We start from the raw sequence: 23,946 nt of genomic DNA on the forward strand, positions 1-23,946 counted from the left end.
TCGCAAGCCAGATCTTGCATCGTTATTTATCAACCACGGGCGAGGGGGGGGTATTCTTTGCAGTAAACAACAAGGCAAGATGGGGATTTGACCAAAACACAATCTATTTATTTCTATGTTAAAAGGAAAATACAATACGAAAAAGAAAAAAACAGAATAAAGGATCCGGTGATGAGGAATGATGATTGTTTCATGCAGAATGTGCCATTCGTTTGTCTCGGTTTGAAGTTTTACAGGACAAAGAGAAATAAAGTAGAAAAACATTCCAGTCCTCGAAGACGGAGAGCTCGAAACCAGGCACGCTCGTCCACAAGGCGCCGGGCTTGGATCAAACTCACAGCAAATATGCTCGCCATCGCACAGGACTGAGCTCAACTCTACAGTCTCAGTCCAATTTAATGCTCGTGCACACAAGAAGCATGCAGCAAGCAAGCGCGTTGGTCACATCCATTCACGACAGCGGGGGTCCTGACAAGTAATGAAACGAAGACAAACGAAGACAAACGAAGACAAACGAAGAAAAAGGTAGTCATATCTTTTGTTTGGCTCATCTTGAAAGAAATAGTACACAACGCGCGCAGCCTAAAGCTTTGCTTCCACCAACGAACTACCCGCTCGCTCCCCTTGAAGCGGCTCACGAGAACCACCCTTTCTTCTTCTCCTCTGAGCCTCTGGCCTCTTTTCCTGTGTAGGAGTAGTGGGTGCTTTCCCGCATGTCCTCTTCGTGCCAACCCCGCCTGCCCTCCTGCTGTCCAGGTCTCTCGCCGTACAGCTTCAGCCGGTAGAAGCACGTGTGGTCGGCCCCGTAGTTGTCTAGCGCGCGCACGACGACGTGGTTGGTCACGGCGCCCATGCGGCTCAGCTCGTCCGAGATCTTGAACACCTGCACGCCGTGGTCGCTCAGGGCGCCGCCGCTGCCGCCGGCCTGCTGGTACGTGAAGTGCCCGATCTTCTGGAAGCCCTCGTTGAGGACCTTCTCCGCCGGCGTGCTGGGGAACTGGGTCCGCGAGAAAACCTCGACCTCGTGCCGCAGGTTCATCTCCTCGATGTAGGCCCACACCTCAATGGTGCGCGGTGTGGCACCTGGGTTGAGCGTGGCGCCGGGGAGGATGTGCTCTACGACGAGATGCTGGGGCACGATGTCGCGGCTGAGGAGGACGCTGATGGCGTTCTGTGCCGGCTTGCTGGAGTCGGCGCTCGGTTGGTGGTGTCGGCTCTCTGGCAACGGCGCGGCGCAGAAGCACTCGTTTTCGTCGGTCCAAGCCTTCAAGACGGCGCTCGCTGGCTGGGGCTTGTATCCGTCGCGATCCATGTACTTCTTGGACTTGAATGCACTGGACGGAGGCGTCCATGCTTTCGATGTCAGGCCGGGGTCGATGACGGCACCGCTACCTTGGCTGAAGAAGTTGACCTGGTTGTAGAGCTCGGAAGCGGCATGTCCACGGATTTGGCCATTGGCGATCGCATCGAGACCGCCCTGGTTGACCAGGCTCTCAATGGTGGCTGAAATCATGGACTGCACGTCCCACCTCGTCATACCGCCCGGCGGCGTCTGGCTTCCAATCTTGTCCAAGTCCTTCTGCAGTGCGGAGAGACGGCTGTTTACCGCCACAAGCTCGTGCTGGATCTCCTGTTTGTACGCCAACACTTCCTTCTCCAACAGCGTGATGAACTCGTCACGCTGCACTGCGGTGCCCTTGACCGTATCTGCAAGCAGGTCGCGCAAGGCTGCGTCGTTGCGTTCTTGCCAGCTTTCCCAGGACTTCGATAGCCTATTGTCCACCACTTTCTCAAGGTCTTCTGTTGTAACTCCAGAGCCTGCGGGATTCTTGATGGACCCCAACACCTCGTCTGCCTCAAATCGAGACTTGACTGCCCGCCATAAAGTGTCCGAGATCTCTGGCGAGCTTTGCTTGGCATTCTCCAAGGTGACGATAAGATCGTCCGCTTTGATCTTGTCCCTAAGAGCGTGCCAGAAGTCTTGCGTTATCTCCGGCTTGCCGGCCTTGTTGGTGGAAATGTAGATCTTTTCGGGAAGTCTCGACTTCAGACTTTCAACGGTCTTTCTGATGGAGGCATCGTCGCCAACCAGCTGCGCAATCTTCGAGTCATGCTGTCTGAGCCGGCTCCAGATGTGGCCCAAGTCTCCGTCAGAAAGAATCTGCTGCACAGGGGTCGGGAGGACCTCGGCGATGCTATGCTTGAAATTCGTCAATGTGCTCAGCTCGGCGTCCGCTGGGGCGATCGCCGCTTGCAAGAACATCAGAAGCAAAGATGAAGCCAGCCCGACCAAGAGGAACACGCCAAAAACAGACAGCAAGGACCCCAGCCTGCCAGACCATATCGAATATTGGCGGAGTACCCGATCTGAAAAGGTTGGGACGGATGGAGACATTGGAGTGGACCCCCGAGACCGGGGACGCTGCTCCTGTCTACTGGGCACCTCTCCCAAGGACACTGGTGAGCGTGGTATCGTTCCACTGCGTGCTTGGCTTCCCAAAGTGTCCTTTTCGGAGGGTGCCTGAATCGCAGTAGCCCCTTCATTTCGTGTCACATGACGTTCTTCTGATTGGCGGGGTGCAGGAGACTTCGCTGTCGGCCTCGCTATCCGCTCCGCCAACACTGGCAATGTCTTGCAAAGCCGGCGAGCCGCAGCGCGACTTCTTCCTGTTTGCGTGATGTAGGTGACTACCTCTTCCGTTTCTTCACGAGAGAGGTCGTCCAGTGGGTGGTGTATGTCTTCAGCGCGCGGGCTTGACTGGCCCCTGCGCCCCATGACAATCCTCATCACTTCCTTGAGCTCATCATCCGCCAACGCGCTCTCCGACTGCGATGGTTTACTGTCGGCGTTGTTCGTGTTGATCCCGTTCTGCTGTTGCTCGGGCGCTTCAGCAGCCGAGACAGGCCTGGATAGTTGTGGCAGCGGTGCGTTGTGGCGCAAAGATGCTGTGGTCTTTCTCAGGCTTGACCTCACGAAAGGCAGAGTCGAGCGCGAGAAGGCGCTGGGCAGCCAATTTCTAGGTGACAGGCCATTGCTCATCGGCCTATTTTCTGGAACCGAGGGCATCGCCTTCGTTGGCTCCTTGACCGGCGTGTGTAGGGTGGCATCCTCGAAGAGGCCGCTCTCGTGATTGAAGCTTCTTGAAGAGTCCAGGCGAGCGGGCGATTCTGGCGAGATCTGCATCTGACTGGCGGGTACTGGCGGTGGCAGCATCTGGCCCTGCGAAGGGAGAATTCCGTTCTGTGGCGGGCTGGGATTTTGGTCGTCTGGGCTTTCAGGCTCGTCAAGCATCAGAGGGTCACTAAGCTCCTGGCTGTCCTCGGCGGCGTCCGCAGCGTCATTCTGGACAACATCCTCGACAGGCTCGGTCTCACGCGCAGCCTCCTTCCTCGTCTCATCAATGGCGTCGTTCAGGTTCTGTTGCGCAATGTACTTGCCCGGCTTTCCGCGCAACTGCTCCTGGAAGCGCCGGTCTTCTTCGTCCTCGTCATCAAACCCGGCGCGGACGCCTGTCCCTCGTCGTTTGGACGCCGACTCCAGGCCGATGAAGGAGTTGTTGCCGTACGAGTTGTCAAACCTGGACTGCATGTCTGGAGTGTCTGCGCCTTTTGGCTCACGCAGGACGACATGCTGTACTGCATCTGGGGACCTAGCACGGCGTGTGGTGCCCCGTCTTGCCCGCAATGATGCGGACTGTCTTGGGGTGGCCGCAAAGTCATATGGGCTCTCGGGTGAGCCTTGGACTCCATTAGCTGCGGGCGTGGGCAGCCGCGCGCTGGTCGCCCGTGTTGTCCTTCGCGTTGACATTTTATAGTCTGGCAGGGATGCTGGTACAGAGCCCTTGTGAAGCGAGGTTGAAATCAAAAGTAATCAAATCTCTGTCGTCGTCGTGAAGATCATGTGAGGCACAAGTACAACGTCGACGGAGAGAGCTGAGCAAAACCGCGTGTAAAGGGCGATTTGGAGAGGGGCGGCGGCGTGATTTTGCAAGACGCGCTGTATGAAGGCCAACGGGGGCTCCAGCTTGCAGGTTGAAAATGCGATAATCCAATTTCTTTGTTGCTGTGTGTGGTGGCGTGAATGCGACTGAATGGGGCCTTCCAATCTGTCGCAAAGGCTGTGCTTTTCTTTTGTTTGCGCTTGCTGTACTGCTTGATGCGGCTTGCTGTAAAGTGACGGCTACATAGACCACTTTGCACCGCCTTTTGTGAATGGGCGTGCGTATTCGTGACCAAAGGAGAGCAAGCAGCTTCGGCGCGCAAGTGAAGTGAGCTGAGATTGCGCGCGCAAGACCAGGCGATGAGGCAGTGGAGCTCAATGAAATGGCGAGTCGCAAAGCAGCCAGCAACAATCAGACTCCCAAGCACCGGCGCAAGCGGGAAGGCAACAGCGAGACGAACAAAGAGAAAGACAAAAGTCGCGAAAGCAGCCCGGGCTCTGCGACAGGGGCAAGCTGTCGAGATCAAGGCGGCCAGCCGGGAGGGCCGTGGCGGAGAGAGCTCTGCGGATCGTGGGGATGGAGAGACTGCTTGCCTGTGCTGGCGCGCGCTGGCGCCTCGCAAAATGAGGGTCAAAGTTGCGTCGCGGGAGGCAGAGGTCGCGCGCATCACAGTGGGGCGCCAAAGAGTGAGTGCACATTTGATGTGGACCCCGTTGGGCGGATGGTTGGGCGGAAGGCGCGAACGGCTCTCCAGGGCCCACTTTGCGCTGTCCTCATTGAGACAACTCACTCACCAATCTGGCGGTGACAGGCCTTGCACTCCATACCCAGCCTCCTACATAGGCCAAGTACACGCACCTGAAGTACATTAGGTACCACGGTACAGCCCTGGAGACCTTCCCAAGGCCACTTCCCTCAAGGTCGAGGTACCTCTGGGCCATGCATCACATCATGGCCACCAAGCTGCATGTTTCTGGACATTGCTTCTCTCCCAAAAGGCATCATGGACTGCATCTCGAGGACGGCCGCCGGACGTCTGTCTGTGTCCCAAGTCATCATCTTGTTCTGTCGACCCGCTCAAATCGACCTTGAACCCGGACGTGCCTCGTGGAAGCCCTCGAAGCACTCACAGTGGCGCCGGTGACAGCATGCCGCACCGCGTGGCATCTGCGTCAGAGTTGCAGACATGGCCGCAGCGGAACAGTTTGCTCTGGCGGTGAAGAACCATGCCCCCGGTTCCATGCCTGAGATGGATGTGCGTGCTCCTGCAGCCGTGCTCTCCTTTCTCCATGTCGTCCCACAACCAGTGCTGCCGTTCGCAGATGGCGAGCTGCCGCATGGCATTTGAGACACCGCCAGGTGCTCGGCACGGCTGTCTTCTGGAACAATAAAAGCCGTCGACTTCGCTAGCCCGACGAGGCGACGGGCGGGTGGAAAACAAGACCATTCATCTTAGAGTTATGATTACGCCCTGGGTCGACCCACCGTGCCGGGTGGACCCCTTTTCCCTTTTCCCCCTGACCTGACGGCTCACTGCTTGCCTGCTTGCTCCAGAGGGGTAAATACGGCTGTAGGTGGCATGGCGCTCAAGCTGGAGGGGCTCGCGGTGGTGGCCGGTTCAGGGAGGGGCAGCCAGGCGCGCAGCCAACAGGCTCGCATTGTCCTGCACACGTTGCCGCCACGACGTCGCACTCCTCAGAGTCTGCCACTGCTGTGTGCTGCTGCCATGGCGATCACTCAAGGTGGTGCGGCAGGGTGGTGTGCTCCCCCCGTCTGCTAAACCTCCTCGGCGCCGTGTCCGTGTCCACCTCGCAGCCAGCTTCTCGCTTCTTGTTTCCCTCTTCCTCCCAACCTCTACCCCTCAACCTCAGATTTTGCACAAGCCTCACCCATTGCAATCGCCCATCATGCCTGTCGGAACCGTCCTCGTCACTGGGTATGCTTCGCCAGACCCCAGCACCGGCAACAATGCCTTGTTGTCCAGCAAGACCCCTCGCTAACACCCCTGAACCCCCTCCAGTGGCACGGGCTACATCGGCTCCTTCACCTCGCTCGCCCTGCTCGAGAATGGCTACGATGTCGTCATTGTCGATAGTCTCTACAACTCGTCCGAGGTCGCCCTCGACCGCATCGAGCTCCTCTGCGGCCGCCGCCCCAAGTTCCACAAGGCCGACCTGACGGACGAGATGGCTCTCGACAAGGTCTTTGACGAGAACCCGGCGATTGACAGCGTCATCCACTTCGCCGCGCTCAAGGCCGTCGGCGAGTCTGGCCAGATCCCTCTCGACTACTACCGCGTCAACGTCAGCGGCACTGTCAACCTTCTCAACTCGATGAAGAGGCACAACGTCCCCAACATTGTCTTCTCCTCCTCGGCCACCGTCTACGGCGACGCCACGCGCTTCGAGAACATGATCCCCATCCCCGAGCACTGCCCCAAGGGCCCCACCAACACCTACGGCCACACCAAGGCCTTTGTCGAGCAGATCATCGAGGACTTCATCAACTCGGAGCGCCAGAACGCCCAGAAGGCCGAGAAGCCGTACGAGCAGTGGAACGGCGCCAACCTGCGCTACTTCAACCCTTGCGGCGCCCACCCCAGCGGCATCATGGGCGAGGACCCCCAGGGAGTCCCTTACAACCTGCTCCCCCTCCTCGGCCAGGTCGCTACCGGCCAGCGCGAGAAGCTGCTGGTGTTTGGTGACGGTAAGAATCACTACAAGCTCCGAGTGCCTTTGGCGGACACGCGCGCCACTGAGGAATCAAACCCGCTGACTTGGCTTTGTGCGCAGACTACGCCTCCCGCGACGGCACCGCCATCCGTGACTACATCCACGTGCTGGACCTCGCCCGCGGACACTTGGTTGCCCTCAACTACCTGCGCGAGAAGAAGCCCGGCGTCACCGCGTGGAACCTGGGCTCCGGCCGCGGCAGCACCGTCTTTGAGATTGTCAAGGCCTTCAGCAAGGCTGTCGGTCGCGACCTGCCCTACGAGGTTGTGCCCCGGCGACAGGGCGACGTGCTCGACCTGACGGCCAACCCGACACGGGCCAACAACGAGCTCAACTGGAAGACGGAACTGAGCGTGGAGCAGGCCTGCAACGACCTGTGGCGGTGGGTGTCCAACAACCCTCAGGGCTACCGCCAGGAGCCCCCGGCGGAGCTCCTTGCTTCCATCAAGACCCCCTCGTCGTAAAGAAGAGATTTTGAGCTGGAAGCGGATGAGCAGTTGTCGTAGAGAGAGCCCACGTGGTGACCATAGATATGCATACAAAAATCCGAAAGCATAGATCCCCCAAGTATTTGACAAGCATTAGGATCTGGGTGATTGCCTTATCGGTCTCTGAGCAAGGCCTGCCTCAGTCTGCATCGGATATCCCTGCTTGACGTAGCATTGATTGAGAACACAAATGATAGTGTGTGCAGAAGGACTGGGGCCGACTATCGGGTCAACTGTCCTTGCACGCACGACTGAACTGGCAGGCTGGACACGGCATTTTCTGGAAGCCTTTGGGTTCATCCCGAAAGTTGCTGCAGCTCAGTCGTCGTCAGCTTGGTGGGCGGTGCATAAAGTACGTACACACGTACGTGCGTCGACGGCAGTGCCCAGGCACCATCGCACTGGTCGAAGACGGTCCTGCCAGGGGTGGATGGGATGGGATGGGATGGGATGGGATGGGATGGCTCCTTTAGACTCCGCACCCTATTAATTACTGGCCACTGGGATCTCTGGGGAACGGACGGCATGAGCGTTTGAATGTGGAGAGAGTGTGCTCTCAGTGGGGGTTCAGGCACATGAGCGTGATCCCCTGGGTGTGGCATGGGCTGGGCATGGGCATGGTCAGTGTTTATCAACGTTTGCACTTGATAGGAGCTGTTTTTAACTTGTTTCTACCGGTGAAGAAATGACGTGCCGCCGCTGCCGCCCGGGGCATTTTGCGCACGAGCAAGAAACAAAGACGCGGGAGAAAAAGGAAGGTCTTTTGCTTTTGCGGCGCGCCAGCACCCGCCCGCCCGCGCAAGCCACCCCATCGCGCCAACACTACACTACCCGTAGACTGTGTGTGTGTGCCGGACCAGGGGGGGTGTCATCCCGCTGCTGCGCGGAATTGGGCAGTGCAAATTAGCTCCTGTTACGAGCAGGCTTGCGAAGATCACTTGCATCCTGTGACGCCGAATCGGGCGGCTGCGCTGCGCACGCCGCCAGGCTGCCGCGTTCTTCGGCCTGGGGTCAGTTCCTGCCTTTAAAGTTTATGGCATGGCCCGGCGGGTGAGCCGTTGGAATTAATTAGCTAACTGACATGGCCCGACGGGTGGTCCAGGGAGAGCAGAGCAGAGCTAGGAATCCATATCGACTTTGATCTCTTTCGACTTCACATCATTAATCTAGAGAAGAAGAAGGAGCGACATTAAGCGTACGTACCCAGGTCGATCCTGAGATTACGAGACGCGCACCTGCCCCCGGATCCTACCACATCGACACCGTGACTCAGGAAGCCCTCTCTCCCTCTCGACAGACAACCGTTGGAAGCGTGGAAGCTCGCGCGTCGCCCAGACACGGCACGTTGGGATTACCGCAATCTTGTGAGCACAGTCCCCCGCCTCTCGTTTGTCGTATGTTGGTGTTGGTGTTGGCCCCAGGCTAGCTGCAGCATGCCGTCCGTCCATGCCTTTCGCTCTCGCTCTTCGCTGCGTGTCGTCGTCCATATTATCATCATGCCCCAGCCACTGACTGATTCTCTGCTAGCCGCATCTCCTAGCATTCTAATCATCAAGAAGCACCACCTCGCGGTACCCGCCCACCTCGCGACCCGGCTCAGAGTTGCATTCGTTTCAGAAACCCAACCAGCCACGCTGCGACGTCTGTCGGCGCTCAAAAAAATTATCCGCCAGGCGGCAGAGACTCACGTGCCCTTCTGCTTGCACTCGTCGTCGCGTCATTCATCACGGAGTACCCAGACTCCAAACGCCTTGACTGCGCACAGATCGCTGATCTGCAGCCCCGCGACCACCTCACGGAGCCGGCCAGAGTCATGCCGTCTCGCTAAGAGGGCTTCGCCGCCAGAGTCCTGCCTCCCGTGCTGCCATCCGGGCCTCCCCCAGCCGCCCGCCCGCGCCTGTCGCAGCATCCAGCGAAGCGTGCGCAGCGAGCCGGCATCCTGCATTCTGCTGCGCAACACGGCTGCTTAGCATGCAAAGCCTGCCTCGCCTTGGCTCTCTACCGCCGTAGCAGCAGCAGCAATGACGCTGGCCGTGCCCGGTCCGGCGCTCCGCCTGAGCCCCGTTCCGGCCAGCCCGGGCTTCGGCAGCCACAACAACAACAACAACGGCGGCGGCGGCCACAGCGTCGACGACCGCTATCGCCGTCTCCTCCAGCTGTCGCACCAATGGGGCATCGGCTTCACCAAGCCCCCGCCTTCGCCCCTGCCCAGGCCCGAGGGCGTGCCTTCGCACCGCACCCCGCAAGACGACACTTTGGCTGAGGAGCTGCTGAAGCGGCAGCGCATGGTCGAGTCGCATGCCGACCACCAGTCCAGGGGCAGCATCTCGCGCGCCTTCACCACCAAGAAGAAGGGCTGGGAGTACAAGGAGATCTACAATGCCCTCGTCGCCCACGTCGCCGATCGCGGCTCCCCAGGTGTCGCAGAGGCCCTCGTCGCCAAGCTGCAGATGGTCGGCGGCAACCTCAACCTCCAGCAGAACAAGAGCCGGTCCGGCCTGCTTAGCCGGAGGAAGAGCCTGGACTTGGCTGAGCGCAGCCAGATCCTACAGATGGCAGTCAAGAACTGCCAGCTCGAGCTTGTCGAGGTCCTTCTGCCCTACGCCGACACCCTGAGCTTGGACACGTCGCTCCCCATCGCCATACGAGCGCAGCATGAGCCCATCACGGCCTTGCTCGTGCGGTATGGCGCTGGCGCTGCGCAGACGGCCGACGGCCAAGACGCCTTCCGTCAGGCATGCGCCGTGGGTGGACAAGCTGGGATCATCGGGCACATCCTCTCTTCCGATGGCCGACCGCCGGTCTCTTGGGTGTCGCAATGCATGGTGGAAGCTGCCAGGGCTGGCTGTGCCGAGACGGTTGCGCAGCTTAGCCAATCGACAGCAGACGGTAGCCATGATGGCGCTGCGGCGCTAAAGACGGCGGTGGCCATGGGCCGAAGAGACATTGCGCTTGCCATTGCGCTGGGCAATCGGCCACCGATCCAGCCTGGGCTCAATGAAGCTTTCCAGCAGCTATTGGACCATCAGACAATCTCACCCAACGAGAAGATGGCCATGGTCGAGGTTCTCCTCTGCATAGGGGCCAACGGCGATCCCGTGGCATCATATCTGGCTTCGGCCTGTGAGAATGAGCTGTACGAGATGGTCGGTCTTCTGGTCGCTTATGGGGCGTCACTCGACTACGCGGATGCCAAAGCTGCCAAGAGGGCTGTTTCCAAGGGCAATCTGGACTTGCTTCAGGTGATGTTGGGAGGCAGCTCAAGGCTGGAGGCGGCGCAAGCATCAACATGCCTGGAGCTACTGCCAAAGAATGTCGGCCCGGAAGACAGGCTGTCCTTTCTCAAGCTGCTCTTGAAGGAGGGAGCAGTGGGACCACAGCTCGACGAGACCTTGGTGGAATGCGTCGAGGCAGATGATCTTGATTCCGTGCTGCTTCTTGTCGACCCAGACTCCCTCACTCCAGAAGGGATGCCTGCACGTGCTCACGGCATGCCTTCAGCAAACCACAAAGGGGGCTTGGGTTTGCAGATTGCCCTGTCAAAACCCAATGTTGACATCGCCAAGGCCATCTTGGACAACAATGCTCCATCACCTGACGTCCTTGCACACATCTTTCTGACAACACAACAACTTCCGCCGCCGGCACGACACGAGATCACCGAGCTGTTCCTCAAGGCTGGTCTCTCTGGACCTACTGTGCAATCCGCACTGGAGAGCGCGATCATGCAGACTCCACCACATCGCGATGACAAGCTTCTTGGTATCCTGCTCAGAGCCTGCGCAGGAGACGCCGCTGTCAATGATGGACGAGCTATCAATGCTGCAATCGCACAGCAGGACGTGGGCCTCCTTGAAAGCTTGCTGGGCGCAGGACCTCCGCCAGCCGTCATAGCATCTGCAGTCCTCAAGGCTGTGGCCACGGACAAGAGCGAAATACGGTACCAGATGGTAGACCTTCTGCTTCGTGCTGGCGCTGCGCACGGTGGGCCCGCGGTAGCATCGGCGGCGGCGTCCGTCATCCTAAAGCAACCCACCGACAAGGCATTGCTGAAGCTGCTACTACAGAGCGGCATGGACATCAACAACAACGAAGGGAGCGTGGTTCTCCATGCCGTGGAAAACCCAGACTTCGAGGTCTTCAAGATGGTGTTTGACCATACTCAACCTTCCCAGGCGACACTGGAGCATGCCGTGCGGCGGTTTCACAAGGTTCCTGCCTCAAGTCTCAAGAGCGAAAAGCTGGTTATCCTACTTCCACTTGTGCAAAATCGTGAAGTAATTGCGCAGCTGCTGATCAGTGACCTGCGGGCAGTGGTCAACATGCCAGCCAAGGAGAGGAATCTGGCTTCTGTCCAAACACTGTTGGCGAATGGCGCCGATGTCAATTACAAGCATGGCGAGGCCCTTCATGTGGCTGTCGCGGCCAAGAGCGAGCCGCTGTTTGATCTTCTGCTGTCAGTGAAGCCAGACGCGAAATCAATGGCGTTCACGATGCCCGTCGCGCTGCGCATTCGGGAGCCGACGGAACGGCTGGCGTTTGCAAAGAAGATTCTGGACCGGGGCATACCACCAAGCGAAGTCAACCGTGCCTTGGTGTTCGCGGTCAAGACGTATCGCGATGACATCCCCCTCATCGAAGCCATGCTGGCTGTGGCTGACACGCAAGACGGCACAGTCCTTCTCGAGGCCATCAAATCGGAGCAGGGCGATGTAGTGGAGCTGATCCTCGCACAGAAGAAATTCTCCCAGGACATCCTGAACATGGGCTTCTCCCAGGCAGTCACTGGTCGGAACAGGAGAACACGCAGTCTCTCTTGCAACAGTTTGCTGAAAGCCGGTGCTTCAGGGGAAGTCGTCTCCGACGCGTTGCTCGCCGCTGCGTCTGACGGCGACGTCGATCTGGGCACCATCCTGGTCCAGAACGGCGGCAGTGTCGAGCACAGAAATGGCCAGGCCATTATTGCGGCGTGCAAGTCCGGCTCGACTGATGTGCTACAGATGCTGCTAGCTGGCGACCAAGAGGTCCCCCAGGCTATCTTGCAGCAGTGTTTCCAGGCTGCGACGGAGATTGGCGATCTAAAAAAACGCGAGGAAATCTTCCAGGTGCTGTTGGAGCTGGGTGTCACTGGCGAAGTCGTTCACGCACAACTTATCTCCGCTGCGAGATATGGCGAGCTGGGCACCGACCTTCTCGTACTACTGCTCAAATATGGCGCGAGCCCGGACTACAACGATGGTGAGGCTGTCGAGAAGGCTGCCAGGACTGCCTCACTGGCTAATCTCAAGATCCTGTTGGGTCTTGCTGAGAACCCTGCCGTGACGCAGAAGAAGCCATCGTCGCACACGTTGGTGCGCGCTCTGGACGCTAGCTGGGACCTCAACCCAAAGACGAGACTCACGGTAGTGCAGTGGATTTTCGAGGCAGGGAAGCCTGTTCCAAGCGCCGTGCATGCTGCACTGGGCCGCGCTGTTAATGAGGAGGAGCCTGACGCGGACCTCATTCACGTCCTGGTCAACAACCGGGCGTCTCCCGTGGTCAATGATTGCAGGACCCTGATCGATGGAGCCAAGATCCTGCCGGTGCCCGCATTCGCATCTCTCATGGAGGCGAGGGTCTCTCCTGCTGATGCGTCGCTCGCGTTCGGCAGTGTTTTCGGGCCTGACAATGTCGCATCATGGCTGACCGAACGCGGTTATGGAGTTGCCAAACTTCTGCTTGAGCATGGCGCCAAGGGGCCCGAGGTCAATTCTGCTCTTGCTGGCTGTGTTGGCGCTCGGGAAAACGACACGGCAGATCTCGTGCTCAAATTCCTCGAGGTCCTGCTGCATGGTGGTGCGGATGTCAACTACAACGACGGCGAAACCCTCCGGATGGCTGCGCGAGCCGGCGACGCTGGCATACTGCGACGACTCTTGCAGGAGAAGCCAAATTCAGAAACCCTGACCTGGGCGTTCCCCAGCGTTTTCGATGCGGAGGTCAACGAGAATGAGGTGGGCAAGCTCATCACCCTATTTACCGAGTACAGCGATGGCAAGCATCAGCTTGATGTCATGTCGGTGCCGCCAGGATCCCAGCCGGTGCTGTACCGCGCCTTGTCGCAGTTTCCACGGTCAACCAAGATTCTTGGCGCTCTGCTTGACGCTGGTTACTACCACGAACAGATGATCAACTACCAGGTGCTGCCGCAAGTTGATGAGGAGGAGCCGGTGACGCTGCTGATGTGGGCCCTGCTTCAGCCGCAGAAGAAGATCAGCAGTGCAGTGATTCAGCTGCTGATTGAGCGCGGAGGTGAGTTCTTGTGACAAGTGACGAGTAACAAGTGACAAAAGAAGTGGGATGTGGCATTTATGCTTCTTGCTGACCATGAGAAACAGCCAATGTACAATTCGAGACCCGTGTCTCCCACATCACCCCACTGATGATCGCCATCCAAGAACGTCGGCAGGACATTGTCAAGTCACTACTCCTCGCAGGTGCTGAAGTCGACACTGCCGACTTCGTTGGCAATTCGCCTCTTTCCATGGCATCTGCAATCGGCGGGGATTTATCAATACAGATCATGTCGAACCTTTTGGCGGCAGGGGCGTCCAAGAACGACGGCTCGCTGCACAACGCGGCAAGAGACTTGAATCTGCAAGCGATCCAGGTCCTCATGGAGTACGAGCACGACCCGGACTTTCCAAGCCCGATACACGGTGGCAGAAGTGCCCTTGGGGAGCTATGTCGACACGCTGCCGACAACGGCCCCATCGCTGGAGCACGAGAGAAGGCAATGGAGAGGGCAATCGAGTTTCTGCTCAAGAATGATACAGACATCACCCTGCAGATTGAAGGCAAGACTGTGCTTCATCTGGCGCTCGAGTCTGCTGATCCTTTGACCACGACCAAAGTACTATTGCGAGCCGGCATGTGGAAGCATGTCAACAAGCCATTCAACCAGTACTCCGACGGGACCTTCATATACTCGCCGACCATGTACGTCCAGCGCGTCCTCCCGGACTCGGAGTTCAAGGCGCCACTCACCACGCTGCTCCGCAACAACCGCGGCACAGATGTCTACTACGCGGTCCAAGGCCCGCAGCCCGACGACGCTGTCGGCATGCCCACCCATATCCAAGTTGAAGAACAGGAACGTCGCGCTCGCGTGGAGCGCCACCGCAAGGAAGCCGAGGAGCACCTGCTCGCAGTGCAGCGGAGCAAGGAGCTGGCGGCTGTACAACAACAAATCTGGGCAGACCAGGCGGAGCTTGAAGACGCACGCAAGAAGCGCGCCCACCAGAGCGACATGTCTGCCATCATGGAGCGGGCGCGTGTGGAAGAGGACAACTTCAACGCCCTACTCCGGCAGCAGCGGATGAAGCAGAACGTCGAGATGAGCCACCAGCAGGCCCTGACGCGGGCGTCGATCCAGCGCGTCAAGGAGGTCGGCGAAGTCGAGGCGGGTCTCGAGACCAAGAACCAGGCGCGCATGCTCGCGTGGGAGCGCGACATGGGCAACGAGCGCGTGGGCAATGCCAGCCAGCTCAGCAGCATCCGCCTGCGCGAGCGCGAGGAGGTGGAGAAGTTCGACAAGGCCGCCGACAACCGCACCAAGGACCGGCTCAAGGAGCAGAAGAAGCTTGTCGACAGCCAGAACCAGCTCGCCGGCACGCTTGGGAGCAACGGCGTGCATGGCAGGAGGCAGATTGGATACGTCATGGGCGAGCTGGGTCCCGACTGAAAGTCCAGTTTGTGGCTTTGCGTCCCGGCTGCTTTGAGAGGACATGATGGTGTGTGTGTGTGTGTACGACCCATGGGAAAGGAGTTAAAGGATGCTGGATAAACGGCATCAGTGCGATTTTGCGGTATATTCTTTGTACGAAACTGTTGTATTTAAGACTTTGATGTAATTACTTTGACTACAATACCTACTATTGTGCGGCACAAGATCAAATCACAATGGTGCGACTCGGTGATTTGGGGACCGGTTGTTCCATGAAGCGTTCCGCTGAATGAGTGATAATCGAGGCCTTTGATCTTCGACACAAGCATCACAATGTGACATGGCGCAAGGCTTCCTCGGACCGGCACACGGATGCCATGGCGAGGCGGGGGAACGGCCCAATCGCACACCTACCTGCCTGCTCAACGCCGAGCGACGCGTAAAGACCTCGAGAGGCTCCGGAAGATGTAAGGCACACAGAGAAAGAGGGTCGTGTCTATGGCCACCCCTGCTCTGCGCTTCATGTCCAATTGACAGGCTGGCGGCAGCTGCTGAAAGATCAGGAGACGAACAGAGTTCACGGGAGAGGCGCCATTACCTTGCAGCAAGGGACGCCGTGTCCGCATCACCTGCGTATCGACCTCGCCCTTGATGAATTTGGAACATGACTCGAGGCATACTTAAGGCTGCGGAGCGCATTGAGATACGCCTGGCAAGGCTTTCTGATGCATCAGGCAGAGTATCCCACAGACAACAGCGACCAACACGCTCAGCCGCTCGGCCCGGTCTCATGCAGCCGTCATGCAGCCCCAAAGGCGCGCGCGTAGGCTAGCCCTTCGTCTTTGTTGGTTGATGCTTGCTCGAGTAGCAATGCCACAATCGCCGCGCGCCGCCGCTTAGGATCCCTTGATTCCCACCCTCTTTTCTCTCTCTTATTCTGGGGCCGGTGTTGTGCTGATGAATTGCCTCGTGCATACTTGACCAAGGCCTTGTCCAGTTTCTACTTGAATCCTATTTGCAAATCGGCTTTCTCGAAAGGCACCCGACGTCCCTCGCACGACGACTTTCCCGAGCTCCCAGATTCTCGGACGGCACGATGCGTCTCTTAAATGCAGAATCCATGACACTTGAAGAGTTCTTCGATGAACAATTGCCCGAGTATGCGATCCTGTCACATACTTGGGACAAGGGCGAGGTCACCTTTCAGGCCTTCCAACAGAAGGAGGGTCTCAGTAGCCATGCAGGCTATCACAAAATTACGGAGTCATGTCGACTAGCCCAAGCCCGCGGCTATAAGTATGTAAGTGGACGTGTAGGATGCTGTTGTGTTGGTTATTCGCTTACAATGGCATGGGTGCGAGCAGGTGTGGATTGACACATGCTGCATCGACAAGTCCAGCAGCGCGGAGCTCAGCGAGGCAATTAACTCGATGTTCCGATGGTACGAGAATGCGTGCGTCTGCTTTGTGTACCTAGCAGACGTGCCATCGTGGGAGAAGGACAACATCCATGCTGCAAACTCCGCGTTCCGACGGAGCAGGTGGCACTTTCGTGGTTGGACGCTCCAAGAACTACTCGCCCCCAAGATGCATGTCTTCTTTGGCTCAGACTGGGGGATTCTGTTCAACTTCAGTGCATACGGGTGGCGGGACGTTTTCAACTCCTTTACAGAGCATCAACCCCTCCTCAACCTCCACAAACTCCACACACTGATGGGCGAGATCACCGGCATCGACTTTAGCATTCCGTGGCGGAGCGCAAGCGTCGCAAAAAGGCTGAGCTGGGCTTCTTCGCGAACAACTACAAGAAAGGAGGATATTGCTTACTGCCTGCTGGGACTCTTTGACGTTCATCTGCCACTGCTTTACGGCGAAGGGGAAAATGCTTTCAAGCGGCTTCTTGTCAAGATTGTCGAGCAGGACAACGGCCACGACATACTTTCTGCTGGGTATGGAATCGCACTCAGAAATATGCCTCGAAAGGAGTCATTGCGGCATCACCTTCTCCCACAGTCTCCGCTTCTTTACGGAGCTTGTTCGAGTGTCTCAGGAAGATCGAGACCGGGCCAACACCGCACCGCGCATTTTGCCTTCACGAATGCTGGCCTGCTCATCGAATTACCGCTCGTCAAAATACTGGGAACAAACATCGAATTGGCCATCCTTGACTGCACAACGGATGGTGGATCTCGCCTAATCGCCTTGCCGCTGCGCCTGCACAAAATGCCGAACGAATTCGAACTGGTCCCCAGCCTCGGTCCAGTCGACATGCCCACGTGGATCACCGATGCATCCAAAGTGCACAAGATCTACATTCGGACGAGAGAAAAGACTTTCCCACCCCACACATCCAAGCTTTCCCGGACCTGGCTCGATCTTCGCCAGCTCGCAGAGCATGGTTGGACGGTGACTTCTGTTTACCCACCGTGGGAATTCATTCAACAGACGGCGGACGACGTGTTTGATATCAGATCGCGGAAGTCAGACAGCATAATTATACTCTCCGCGGGGACGGCAATGCCCAAGCTCGCACTACTCGTTGGGAAAAGCCTAAGGGGTCATAAGAGAGGCGTACCAGAGAGCTGCATGTTCACGCTCACGCGGTCGTGTAGCGCACTCCAGTTCCTCCTGGATTCCACTTGGAATGAATGTTTACAAGAAAATAAGGCCGAACCCGGTGGTGGACTTCTAGGCTTGCGCTTGACGACGAACTCCGGAGGAGAGGTGCCACATCGCAAGACCATCGTAACCTGGACGAAAGAGATCGAAATAGCGGCACCACAAGCTGCGAGTTCTCAAGGGTCTGTTAATTCCTTGTCAGTGATGTACCTGGGAAGCGCTCGTGACGGGGTTGTTCGAGTGACGCCCTTTGATGAGAATGGCACTCAAGTGTCATTTTGCGAGTTCTCAAAAGCACGAAAACCTGGGACAATAGCAGGTGACGAAGTTCCCCGGCGTTTTGGGAAACAACAGATCAGGGCAGGAAGGAGAGGGATGAAATCGCGGCGGCGGCAGGCCGGTAATTCGAACAGGAACCCGAGCCAAGGCACATCCGAGCCGGACGAGGACTCGAGGCGATTTGTATGCAGTATGGACGATCTTTGTGGATGCGGGAGGACACAAGAGTCGAACGATGAGGCGTTCGCAAATAGCCAGGAGAACCTTCTGATATACCCCGGATGCAGGCTTGCAGGAATCACTACGCAACATCTGTAATATACTGAATTCATGGCGGGACGACTTGCCTTAGTGGGAACGTTCTTCCCTAGGGCATGCCGTCAAACGGAAAAGTGACTTGTTAGTGGAAGTCGTCAGTAAACATCCTATCCGAGAAGCTCAAAACAACATTTTGGGCCAAAAAATGTGCAAAAAGAGCATTGATTATCCAAATAAAACCCAATACAAGCAGACTATGCCCAAGCCAGGACCGAATATTCATTTTCTTTGATCTTACATTCTCCTCATTCTCTAAATCGGCAATCACGCTAGACTTGACGCTGAATTCCAACCAAAAATGACGGCTAATTCGTCCTTGTGCAAAGAGAATGCCACGCACGAAAAAAGCCACATTGGGAGGCTTCTCACGCAATATCAAAACGCAGAACCGGCCTAAATTGCCTTTGGCAAGGAGACCTTGGAGAACGAGAAGCTGAGATCTAGCCAAGAAACACAAGACAGCAGTAAGACATGAGCCACTCAGACTTTATATCCGTAAAAGCTGCAACCAAGGGTGACATTCTCCTGTAAACTAGTCTAATATTAAGAAACGACAGAACATCACTGCGTAATCCCATGCCAGTCATATTGTTTTCTCGTAGTGACCCCTCCACAATTTCCATCACATGAATGTAAGTAGCACAATAAACCCCTTTCTTTTCCAATCAATCAAGGACCGCCATTTGAGAGCCACAGGAACTGCAGGCCTGAGACGTCATGACAATCCATATAGGGCCTTTTGGTGCTCTTGCCCAGTGCTTGAACATTGCTTCCTGCAGTATCATGCAGGTGACAGTGGCCAAACTTCGCATCAAACCACCACTAAGCAATAACTTTTGGATGTCCGTGACAAGAGGACCTCTATCCGCAAACCCCACAGTGATTGATGGTGGTGGTGTTGTTTGACAGATACGAAATCAGAGGCCGGCCGGGGTCTGGCAGAGGACAGCCTGGCCGAGAACGGGGAGGACACAGCAGCGGGCGCGCTGGCCAATCTTGGCGCAAGTCTCGCCAAACTGCTTGGCCGAGGTCAGAGCCTTGGGGGGAGTGTCGCAGTCGAGGTCGGCGACCCCGAGGACGTCGGTGGCGCAGCACTGGGCGGAATCGTAGAGGCCCGAGCACGGGTCGTAGCTGCCGCCGCTGGGCGAGGGAAGAGGAGTGTACTTGGGCGGGCGAGCGTCGGTGGGAGCCGCCAGGACGGAGCTGGCGGCGAGGAGGATGGAGGCGATGGCGAAAGAGGTCTTCATCTTGGAAGTTGATGTTGTGGAGAGCCGTGAAGCAGATTTGGGAGGAGGATGAGTGCTTGGGAAGGCGATGAGCTGTATGTTGCTGTTGTTGGTGATGGAGAGGAAATAAGACATGCAGAGAGGGCGAGGAAAATCGGAACATTTATACTTGAGAGGGCTCTTCTTTCAACGAAGCGGACAATGACGCCCCTTTTCGCAAACATCTGAGCTCGCGAAGAGCCTGAATAGTAATCGGCATGGCCGAGCGGCCCGTCCTCGGCCGCGGGAGATCGCGCCTGTCAATACAAAGGCTCGGCACTAACACAGTGTAGTTCAAGGCGGGCTTGCAGGCACGGCTCGTTGCGTTGCAGAATCCTGCTCTTCTCGTGAGGAGTAGATGCAGCTTCAGGGATTTACGACTTCTTCATCAGGCATCCATGCAGCCGAGCTGAAGAGATGGGGGCGTGCGCCGCAGCTCTTGGAGTACACAGTTAGTATTTTGATCACTTCAGTAGTTGTTCAATGCGACGGACTCTCGTGAGACCAGGATAGACACGCACCTCAGGATGGGAGATCATTGCTCAAAATTCAACGCAAGTCGGATCTGAGAAGTACGTTCCCATTCGCCTTGCGTCCCCCAGCAACGCGCGAGACACCACAGTCAAAGGATGTCGCATTGCGTCGTCGGTGTGTTTTCGCCCTCCTGCTAGACTGATACCGCAAAGCTGTGTCTCCTTGCTCGGCAGCGACTAACGCAGAGGACAGAAAAGGAAACATCCAAGCGGCTCAACCAATAGAGCGCTCCATGGACAATAAGGCGCCAGGGCAAGTCCACTACAGGAGGGCCGTGCATATGACAAACTTTAAAACTTGTTATTCCGCGAGGTCCGTTGAAGGACGTCAGCTTGAGACTTGCCTTTGCTTTTGCAAAACGCCCGGAGCCAGAGGCTTGGGAAGCAAAAGCAAAAAGATCCGGAAAGTCGGCCACCTTATGAGACCCACCACACATTCGCCAGCCACCAACCGCCCCATCCGCCGACCCTTGGTGGCGGCCCTCGTAATGGCAGTTGGCATAAACAGGAGTGGCGCTAGTGCCGTGATTGTACTTGCAGCTGGGCAGCTCCACCCCATTACGGGAGGACATCAAGAGCAAAGAGCAAGTCAGCCACGTCGCTGGACCTGGCACAAACGACATATCTTGCGAGAGTCTTGGCTTGAAAGAACCATTCGTGTAGTCAGCCTCCAGGGCAGTAAAGAAACCAGATTTTGGGCATGATCAGCGCTGCCAAGTGGCCCCAACGAGCCAAACTCCGGCCGTTATGTGACAAGTCAGGGCAAACCAACAAGAAGTTGGCTAGCGTGCCGTGACCCAAGCCACTCCCATTCCCCCCAGTGCCGTTTTTTGTCCGCTTGACTAGCTAGCGAAAGCTCGGATGTCCAGGCTTAATGCACAACCACACTAGTAGACAATAAATGCACAACTTGCAGCCCAATCAGAGGACGATGATCGCTCCAAGGTCTATTCACTTCCAGCTTGCTTATCTAGCTCCTGTCACGAGTGCGCCAGCACGTCGGAAAGAGCTTGCTGGGCGAAGGATTCTCGAACAAGCCAGTCCGCTGGCTCAGCTAAGAGACCAAGAAAGATTGAGTATTTGGGACTTTGGAATCAACCTGTCCACCAGGCAGCCAGCGGCTTGATTCGTCTCATGTCCAATCCAATATTATGCGCTGCCGTTTCTTCAGGCGCTTGTGGGCCTGCGTTGCCACTCGAAAAGCCGGCTTGGCAGCTTTTTCGCCCCAGTCGTCCATGTGGTTTAGTTGGAACGTAGGCGGCAACAGCTGATTCAAGCTCATGTAGGACCTCAGAATTTTGCCAGCACATGGCATACAGTAGGGACCACGCTGCCAATGCTATTGTGACACTGTAGGCAGCTAGCGGGAGGCCCCGCCGCCCTCTGCACGTCAAAACAGCATCATGTTGCAGGTGGCGCAGGGGCCGCTGACCTCTTGTACCACATCACCCCACAGCGGGGAGTTGGTCCGTCGCTCCCTTTGATGCAGGCTGAATGCAAAGAAGGGCCAAGATGCGCCGCTGGGGCACTGTCTCCATTGGGTAGGACTGCATTGTGTGACAGGTCACACCATTGAAAGAGAGGGCTGATGCAGATCTTGCCCCGGAATGACGCCCTGGCAGTCTGCTCCAACCGTCTTTGATCAGCGGCGGCAGGTGGTTCCACGACGTTGAGCTGAAGCCAGCGTGTGGCTGACTGGTGAAGAGACTCAAAAAGACCTGGCAGGTCCACTTGAGATACACCGCTCCAACACGAGTCTCTCTTGACTCCGACACGCTACCCAAGTTGAGATGAATTTTCACGATGCGCTTTTTAAGCCACTGCCCAACCGCCAGGAAAGCAGGCTACTCGTAGACTATTAAGTAATAGCCCCGTTTCAAGGATGTAACACAGTAGTGGAAATCTATAATCAATTCTGAGCAAAGTTTCTTCCGCTCGTTCACCGACCACCGCTGGCCCGAGGTCATGGGGTGGGTGGGGAGTCCAGAAGCTCCAAGCCGTTCGCCGACGTCTTTGGCTGTGACTTCTGGCGGACTGACGGAGGCTGCCTCTGACGTGGAAAGAACTTTGTAGAACCCTTCACCCTTGCCCAGATAGTATCGTACCTGTATATCCATCGTGTATCGTCGTGAATTCTTGGTTGTGGAGAAAGTGGACTTGCTCAGTTTGCGCTCGTGGGCGGCGTTTTCCAGCCAGTAATGACTCGCAGTGACGTAAGACATTCGACTGCATGAAATCCTCCTGCAAAGTGTGCTGTAGTTTTGTACTCATTCGTGGTTGGTCGAATTATCCCTCAGCACATCTTTGTCTCCAACAAGCTGTACCTTGCCCTCGGTGATGAGAAAGTCCCACCCTCAAATCCATGTCTCCACTCTCACCTAGACTTCGTCCCAGAGACTGGCCAGAAGCTTCCTGGTTCTGACCCTCAAAGTGTCAGCTTTACAGTCAAGTATAATACACCCGCTTGCGAGCGAGGATGGCTTTGTTGCTTACCCAGTCCACGGCTCTCTGGCGTGTTGCACGGCGTGGTTCTGCACGAGTAAGAAGCGACTTTTGTCAGTGTTTCCGATATACAAAGGGTCGTGAGGGTTAGGGTTCCGCGGCTGTTTCGTGTAGGCACATACGTCGAGAAGCAATACGTCTCCAGGGCGCCATGTGACGAGCGCCCGAGTTTCGCTAGAATGTTCACGCGGATTAACAAAGTTTGATTCCTGATGGATGTCCAGCCGGGTGTAACAGTACTCACTGGATCACTGCCACGGCATAATCGAGGTATTCGCGCGGGATGAGAGACCCGTCGCCATACTAACCACAAGGAAAAAACACACAATTAGCGCTCGAACACCCTAGATTCCCAACGCCAACAACGGGTTGCTTACAAAAGCGGGGGGCTGGTATTGGCCGTCGTTGTTGATGTGCGGTGGGAGGAGCGAGCCGGCGGAGACGGCATTGAGGAAGCGGGAGACGACGTTGTTGAAGAAAGCCGGGTGCCCGGTCTGCTCGTGCTGGCGTACAGCTGATACGTTTTGTCAGCTATCAAATTGTTCCAGTTCCGTGATTGACAGCTGGACTCTTTCTGGCCGCGAGGATATAGCGTAGCCTCACCAGGTAGAACTTGCCAGACCCGCAGATCGCCTAGCGGGTTCTTGTCCGACTGGTTCTCCCACGTCCAGCTTGCGGTCGGCAGCCTGCGGATCTCACGCTCGATCTTTTTGCGGGCGGTCTCGGTGTCGTCGTCGTCCAGGACTTGGGGGCCATATGCTTGCAAGACGGACGTCCCAGGGGAGTCGGTCTGGTTCCGTGGCGCGTTGGGGTAGAACAGGTGATATTTGACACCCTGTCTCATATCGTAACTCATCAGCAAGGGACGATATTGCATGAATTGGGGCTTCAAACGCATGAACGTATGATATGTCGCTTATTCTCTCTTCTTGCCTCACCTTGCGCTCGATCTCTTCGATAAATTCGGGATACCGCTCCTTCAGCCGGCGGTACAGAATGATGGAGTTGTTGATGGGTGTTTCGCCTCCTGCACTTGGCATAAGCCTGTGACTCACATTGTCGCGCACGGTTGAATGCAGGTGCGCGAGGGAATCTTACATACCGCTCTCAGCAGCCGACACACAATAAAAGAACACATAGGCGGGATAGTGAGGGCTCAGACCGAACTCGTTGTGCGGATAGACAGGTTGAGTATTGGGGCCCTCGTTTGCAGTCGCCACGTTTCTTGCCAACAAGGTACGCCGCACAGGGTTGCCAATGTCCTCATGTGGCAGCCAGCCGAAACTGTGGGCGAAGTCTGAAAAGTCGTCCGGCGACGTAAGCCCAAGGTTGTTGAAGTAAATGGCGCCGTGGGCGTCCAACAACTTCCGGATGGTGCCGTTGGCAGCGAGGCCTCGGATCGTATCAGTCAGCTCGGCAGTGGATGTCCCGTCCTTGGATAGCTCCAGTGCCAGCGGAAAGGACACCTCTGGCTGGTACGGTGCAGACAAGGATCGGGCTGGCTTGTAAGCCACAGGGTTTGCGACGAGCGAAGCCATGTTTCTCGGTACAGGTCACCACAGGAG

At 56.8% G+C, this 23,946-nt stretch overlaps 7 protein-coding genes across 7 annotated transcripts; 4 read left to right on the forward strand and 3 right to left on the reverse strand.

The window, feature by feature from the left end:
* Positions 1-524: 524 nt before the first annotated feature.
* On the reverse strand, positions 525-2,378 carry B0I36DRAFT_323984 (uncharacterized protein). The gene has a single exon (XM_046154046.1). It carries the CDS (start codon positions 2,261-2,263, stop codon positions 635-637), a length of 1,629 nt encoding a protein of 542 aa, XP_046013159.1. The 5' UTR covers positions 2,264-2,378; the 3' UTR covers positions 525-634.
* A 2,997-nt stretch (positions 2,379-5,375) lies between these two features.
* On the forward strand, positions 5,376-7,625 carry B0I36DRAFT_323988 (uncharacterized protein). Its single transcript, XM_046154047.1, has 3 exons — positions 5,376-5,877; positions 5,962-6,647; positions 6,734-7,625. Exons 1-3 carry the CDS (start codon positions 5,849-5,851, stop codon positions 7,135-7,137), a joined length of 1,119 nt encoding a protein of 372 aa, XP_046013160.1. The 5' UTR covers positions 5,376-5,848; the 3' UTR covers positions 7,138-7,625.
* Positions 7,626-8,511: 886 nt separating this feature from the next.
* B0I36DRAFT_323990 (uncharacterized protein) lies at positions 8,512-9,188 on the forward strand. Its single transcript, XM_046154048.1, has one exon. It carries the CDS (start codon positions 8,595-8,597, stop codon positions 9,129-9,131), a length of 537 nt encoding a protein of 178 aa, XP_046013161.1. The 5' UTR covers positions 8,512-8,594; the 3' UTR covers positions 9,132-9,188.
* Positions 9,189-9,265: 77 nt separating this feature from the next.
* On the forward strand, positions 9,266-15,089 carry B0I36DRAFT_268468 (uncharacterized protein). The gene is made up of 2 exons (XM_046151247.1): positions 9,266-13,452; positions 13,539-15,089. The coding sequence occupies exons 1-2, from the start codon at positions 9,447-9,449 to the stop codon at positions 14,882-14,884; spliced, it is 5,352 nt and encodes a 1,783-aa protein (XP_046013162.1). The 5' UTR covers positions 9,266-9,446; the 3' UTR covers positions 14,885-15,089.
* A 736-nt stretch (positions 15,090-15,825) lies between these two features.
* B0I36DRAFT_289573 (heterokaryon incompatibility protein-domain-containing protein) lies at positions 15,826-18,265 on the forward strand. Its single transcript, XM_046151679.1, has 3 exons — positions 15,826-16,166; positions 16,231-16,498; positions 16,538-18,265. The coding sequence occupies exons 1-3, from the start codon at positions 15,963-15,965 to the stop codon at positions 18,079-18,081; spliced, it is 2,016 nt and encodes a 671-aa protein (XP_046013163.1). The 5' UTR covers positions 15,826-15,962; the 3' UTR covers positions 18,082-18,265.
* Positions 18,266-18,583: 318 nt separating this feature from the next.
* Positions 18,584-19,413, reverse strand: B0I36DRAFT_323993 (Cerato-ulmin hydrophobin family). The gene has a single exon (XM_046154049.1). The coding sequence runs from the start codon at positions 19,326-19,328 to the stop codon at positions 18,999-19,001; it is 330 nt and encodes a 109-aa protein (XP_046013164.1). The 5' UTR covers positions 19,329-19,413; the 3' UTR covers positions 18,584-18,998.
* Positions 19,414-22,368: 2,955 nt separating this feature from the next.
* On the reverse strand, positions 22,369-23,919 carry B0I36DRAFT_243103 (uncharacterized protein; the record flags this gene model as incomplete). Its single annotated transcript, XM_046149962.1, has 6 exons — positions 22,369-22,410; positions 22,504-22,555; positions 22,626-22,684; positions 22,759-22,895; positions 22,985-23,232; positions 23,501-23,919. The coding sequence occupies 6 exons, from the start codon at positions 23,917-23,919 to the stop codon at positions 22,369-22,371; spliced, it is 957 nt and encodes a 318-aa protein (XP_046013165.1).
* Between the last annotated feature and the right edge of the window lie 27 nt (positions 23,920-23,946).

This window comes from Microdochium trichocladiopsis (assembly GCF_020744255.1).
Source record: "Microdochium trichocladiopsis strain MPI-CAGE-CH-0230 chromosome Unknown B0I36scaffold_5, whole genome shotgun sequence".
NCBI lineage: Eukaryota > Fungi > Ascomycota > Sordariomycetes > Xylariales > Microdochiaceae > Microdochium > Microdochium trichocladiopsis.

Coding starts and splice junctions, on each gene's coding strand:
- B0I36DRAFT_323988 (XM_046154047.1), top strand. CDS start 5,849: ATGCCTGTCGGAACCGTCCTCGTCACTGG. Junction 5,878..5,961: donor GGAACCGTCCTCGTCACTGG/GTATGCTTCGCC, acceptor AACCCCCTCCAG/TGGCACGGGCTACATCGGCT. Junction 6,648..6,733: donor GCTGCTGGTGTTTGGTGACG/GTAAGAATCACT, acceptor CTTTGTGCGCAG/ACTACGCCTCCCGCGACGGC.
- B0I36DRAFT_323984 (XM_046154046.1), bottom strand. CDS start 2,263: ATGTTCTTGCAAGCGGCGATCGCCCCAGCGGACGCCGAGCTGAGCACA.
- B0I36DRAFT_289573 (XM_046151679.1), top strand. CDS start 15,963: ATGCGTCTCTTAAATGCAGAATCCATGACACTTGAAGAGTTCTTCGAT. Junction 16,167..16,230: donor AAGCCCGCGGCTATAAGTAT/GTAAGTGGACGT, acceptor GGGTGCGAGCAG/GTGTGGATTGACACATGCTG. Junction 16,499..16,537: donor GGGGATTCTGTTCAACTTCA/GTGCATACGGGT, acceptor ACTCCTTTACAG/AGCATCAACCCCTCCTCAAC.
- B0I36DRAFT_268468 (XM_046151247.1), top strand. CDS start 9,447: ATGGTCGAGTCGCATGCCGACCACCAGTCCAGGGGCAGCATCTCGCGC. Junction 13,453..13,538: donor GCTGCTGATTGAGCGCGGAG/GTGAGTTCTTGT, acceptor CATGAGAAACAG/CCAATGTACAATTCGAGACC.
- B0I36DRAFT_323993 (XM_046154049.1), bottom strand. CDS start 19,328: ATGAAGACCTCTTTCGCCATCGCCTCCATCCTCCTCGCCGCCAGCTCC.
- B0I36DRAFT_323990 (XM_046154048.1), top strand. CDS start 8,595: ATGCCGTCCGTCCATGCCTTTCGCTCTCGCTCTTCGCTGCGTGTCGTC.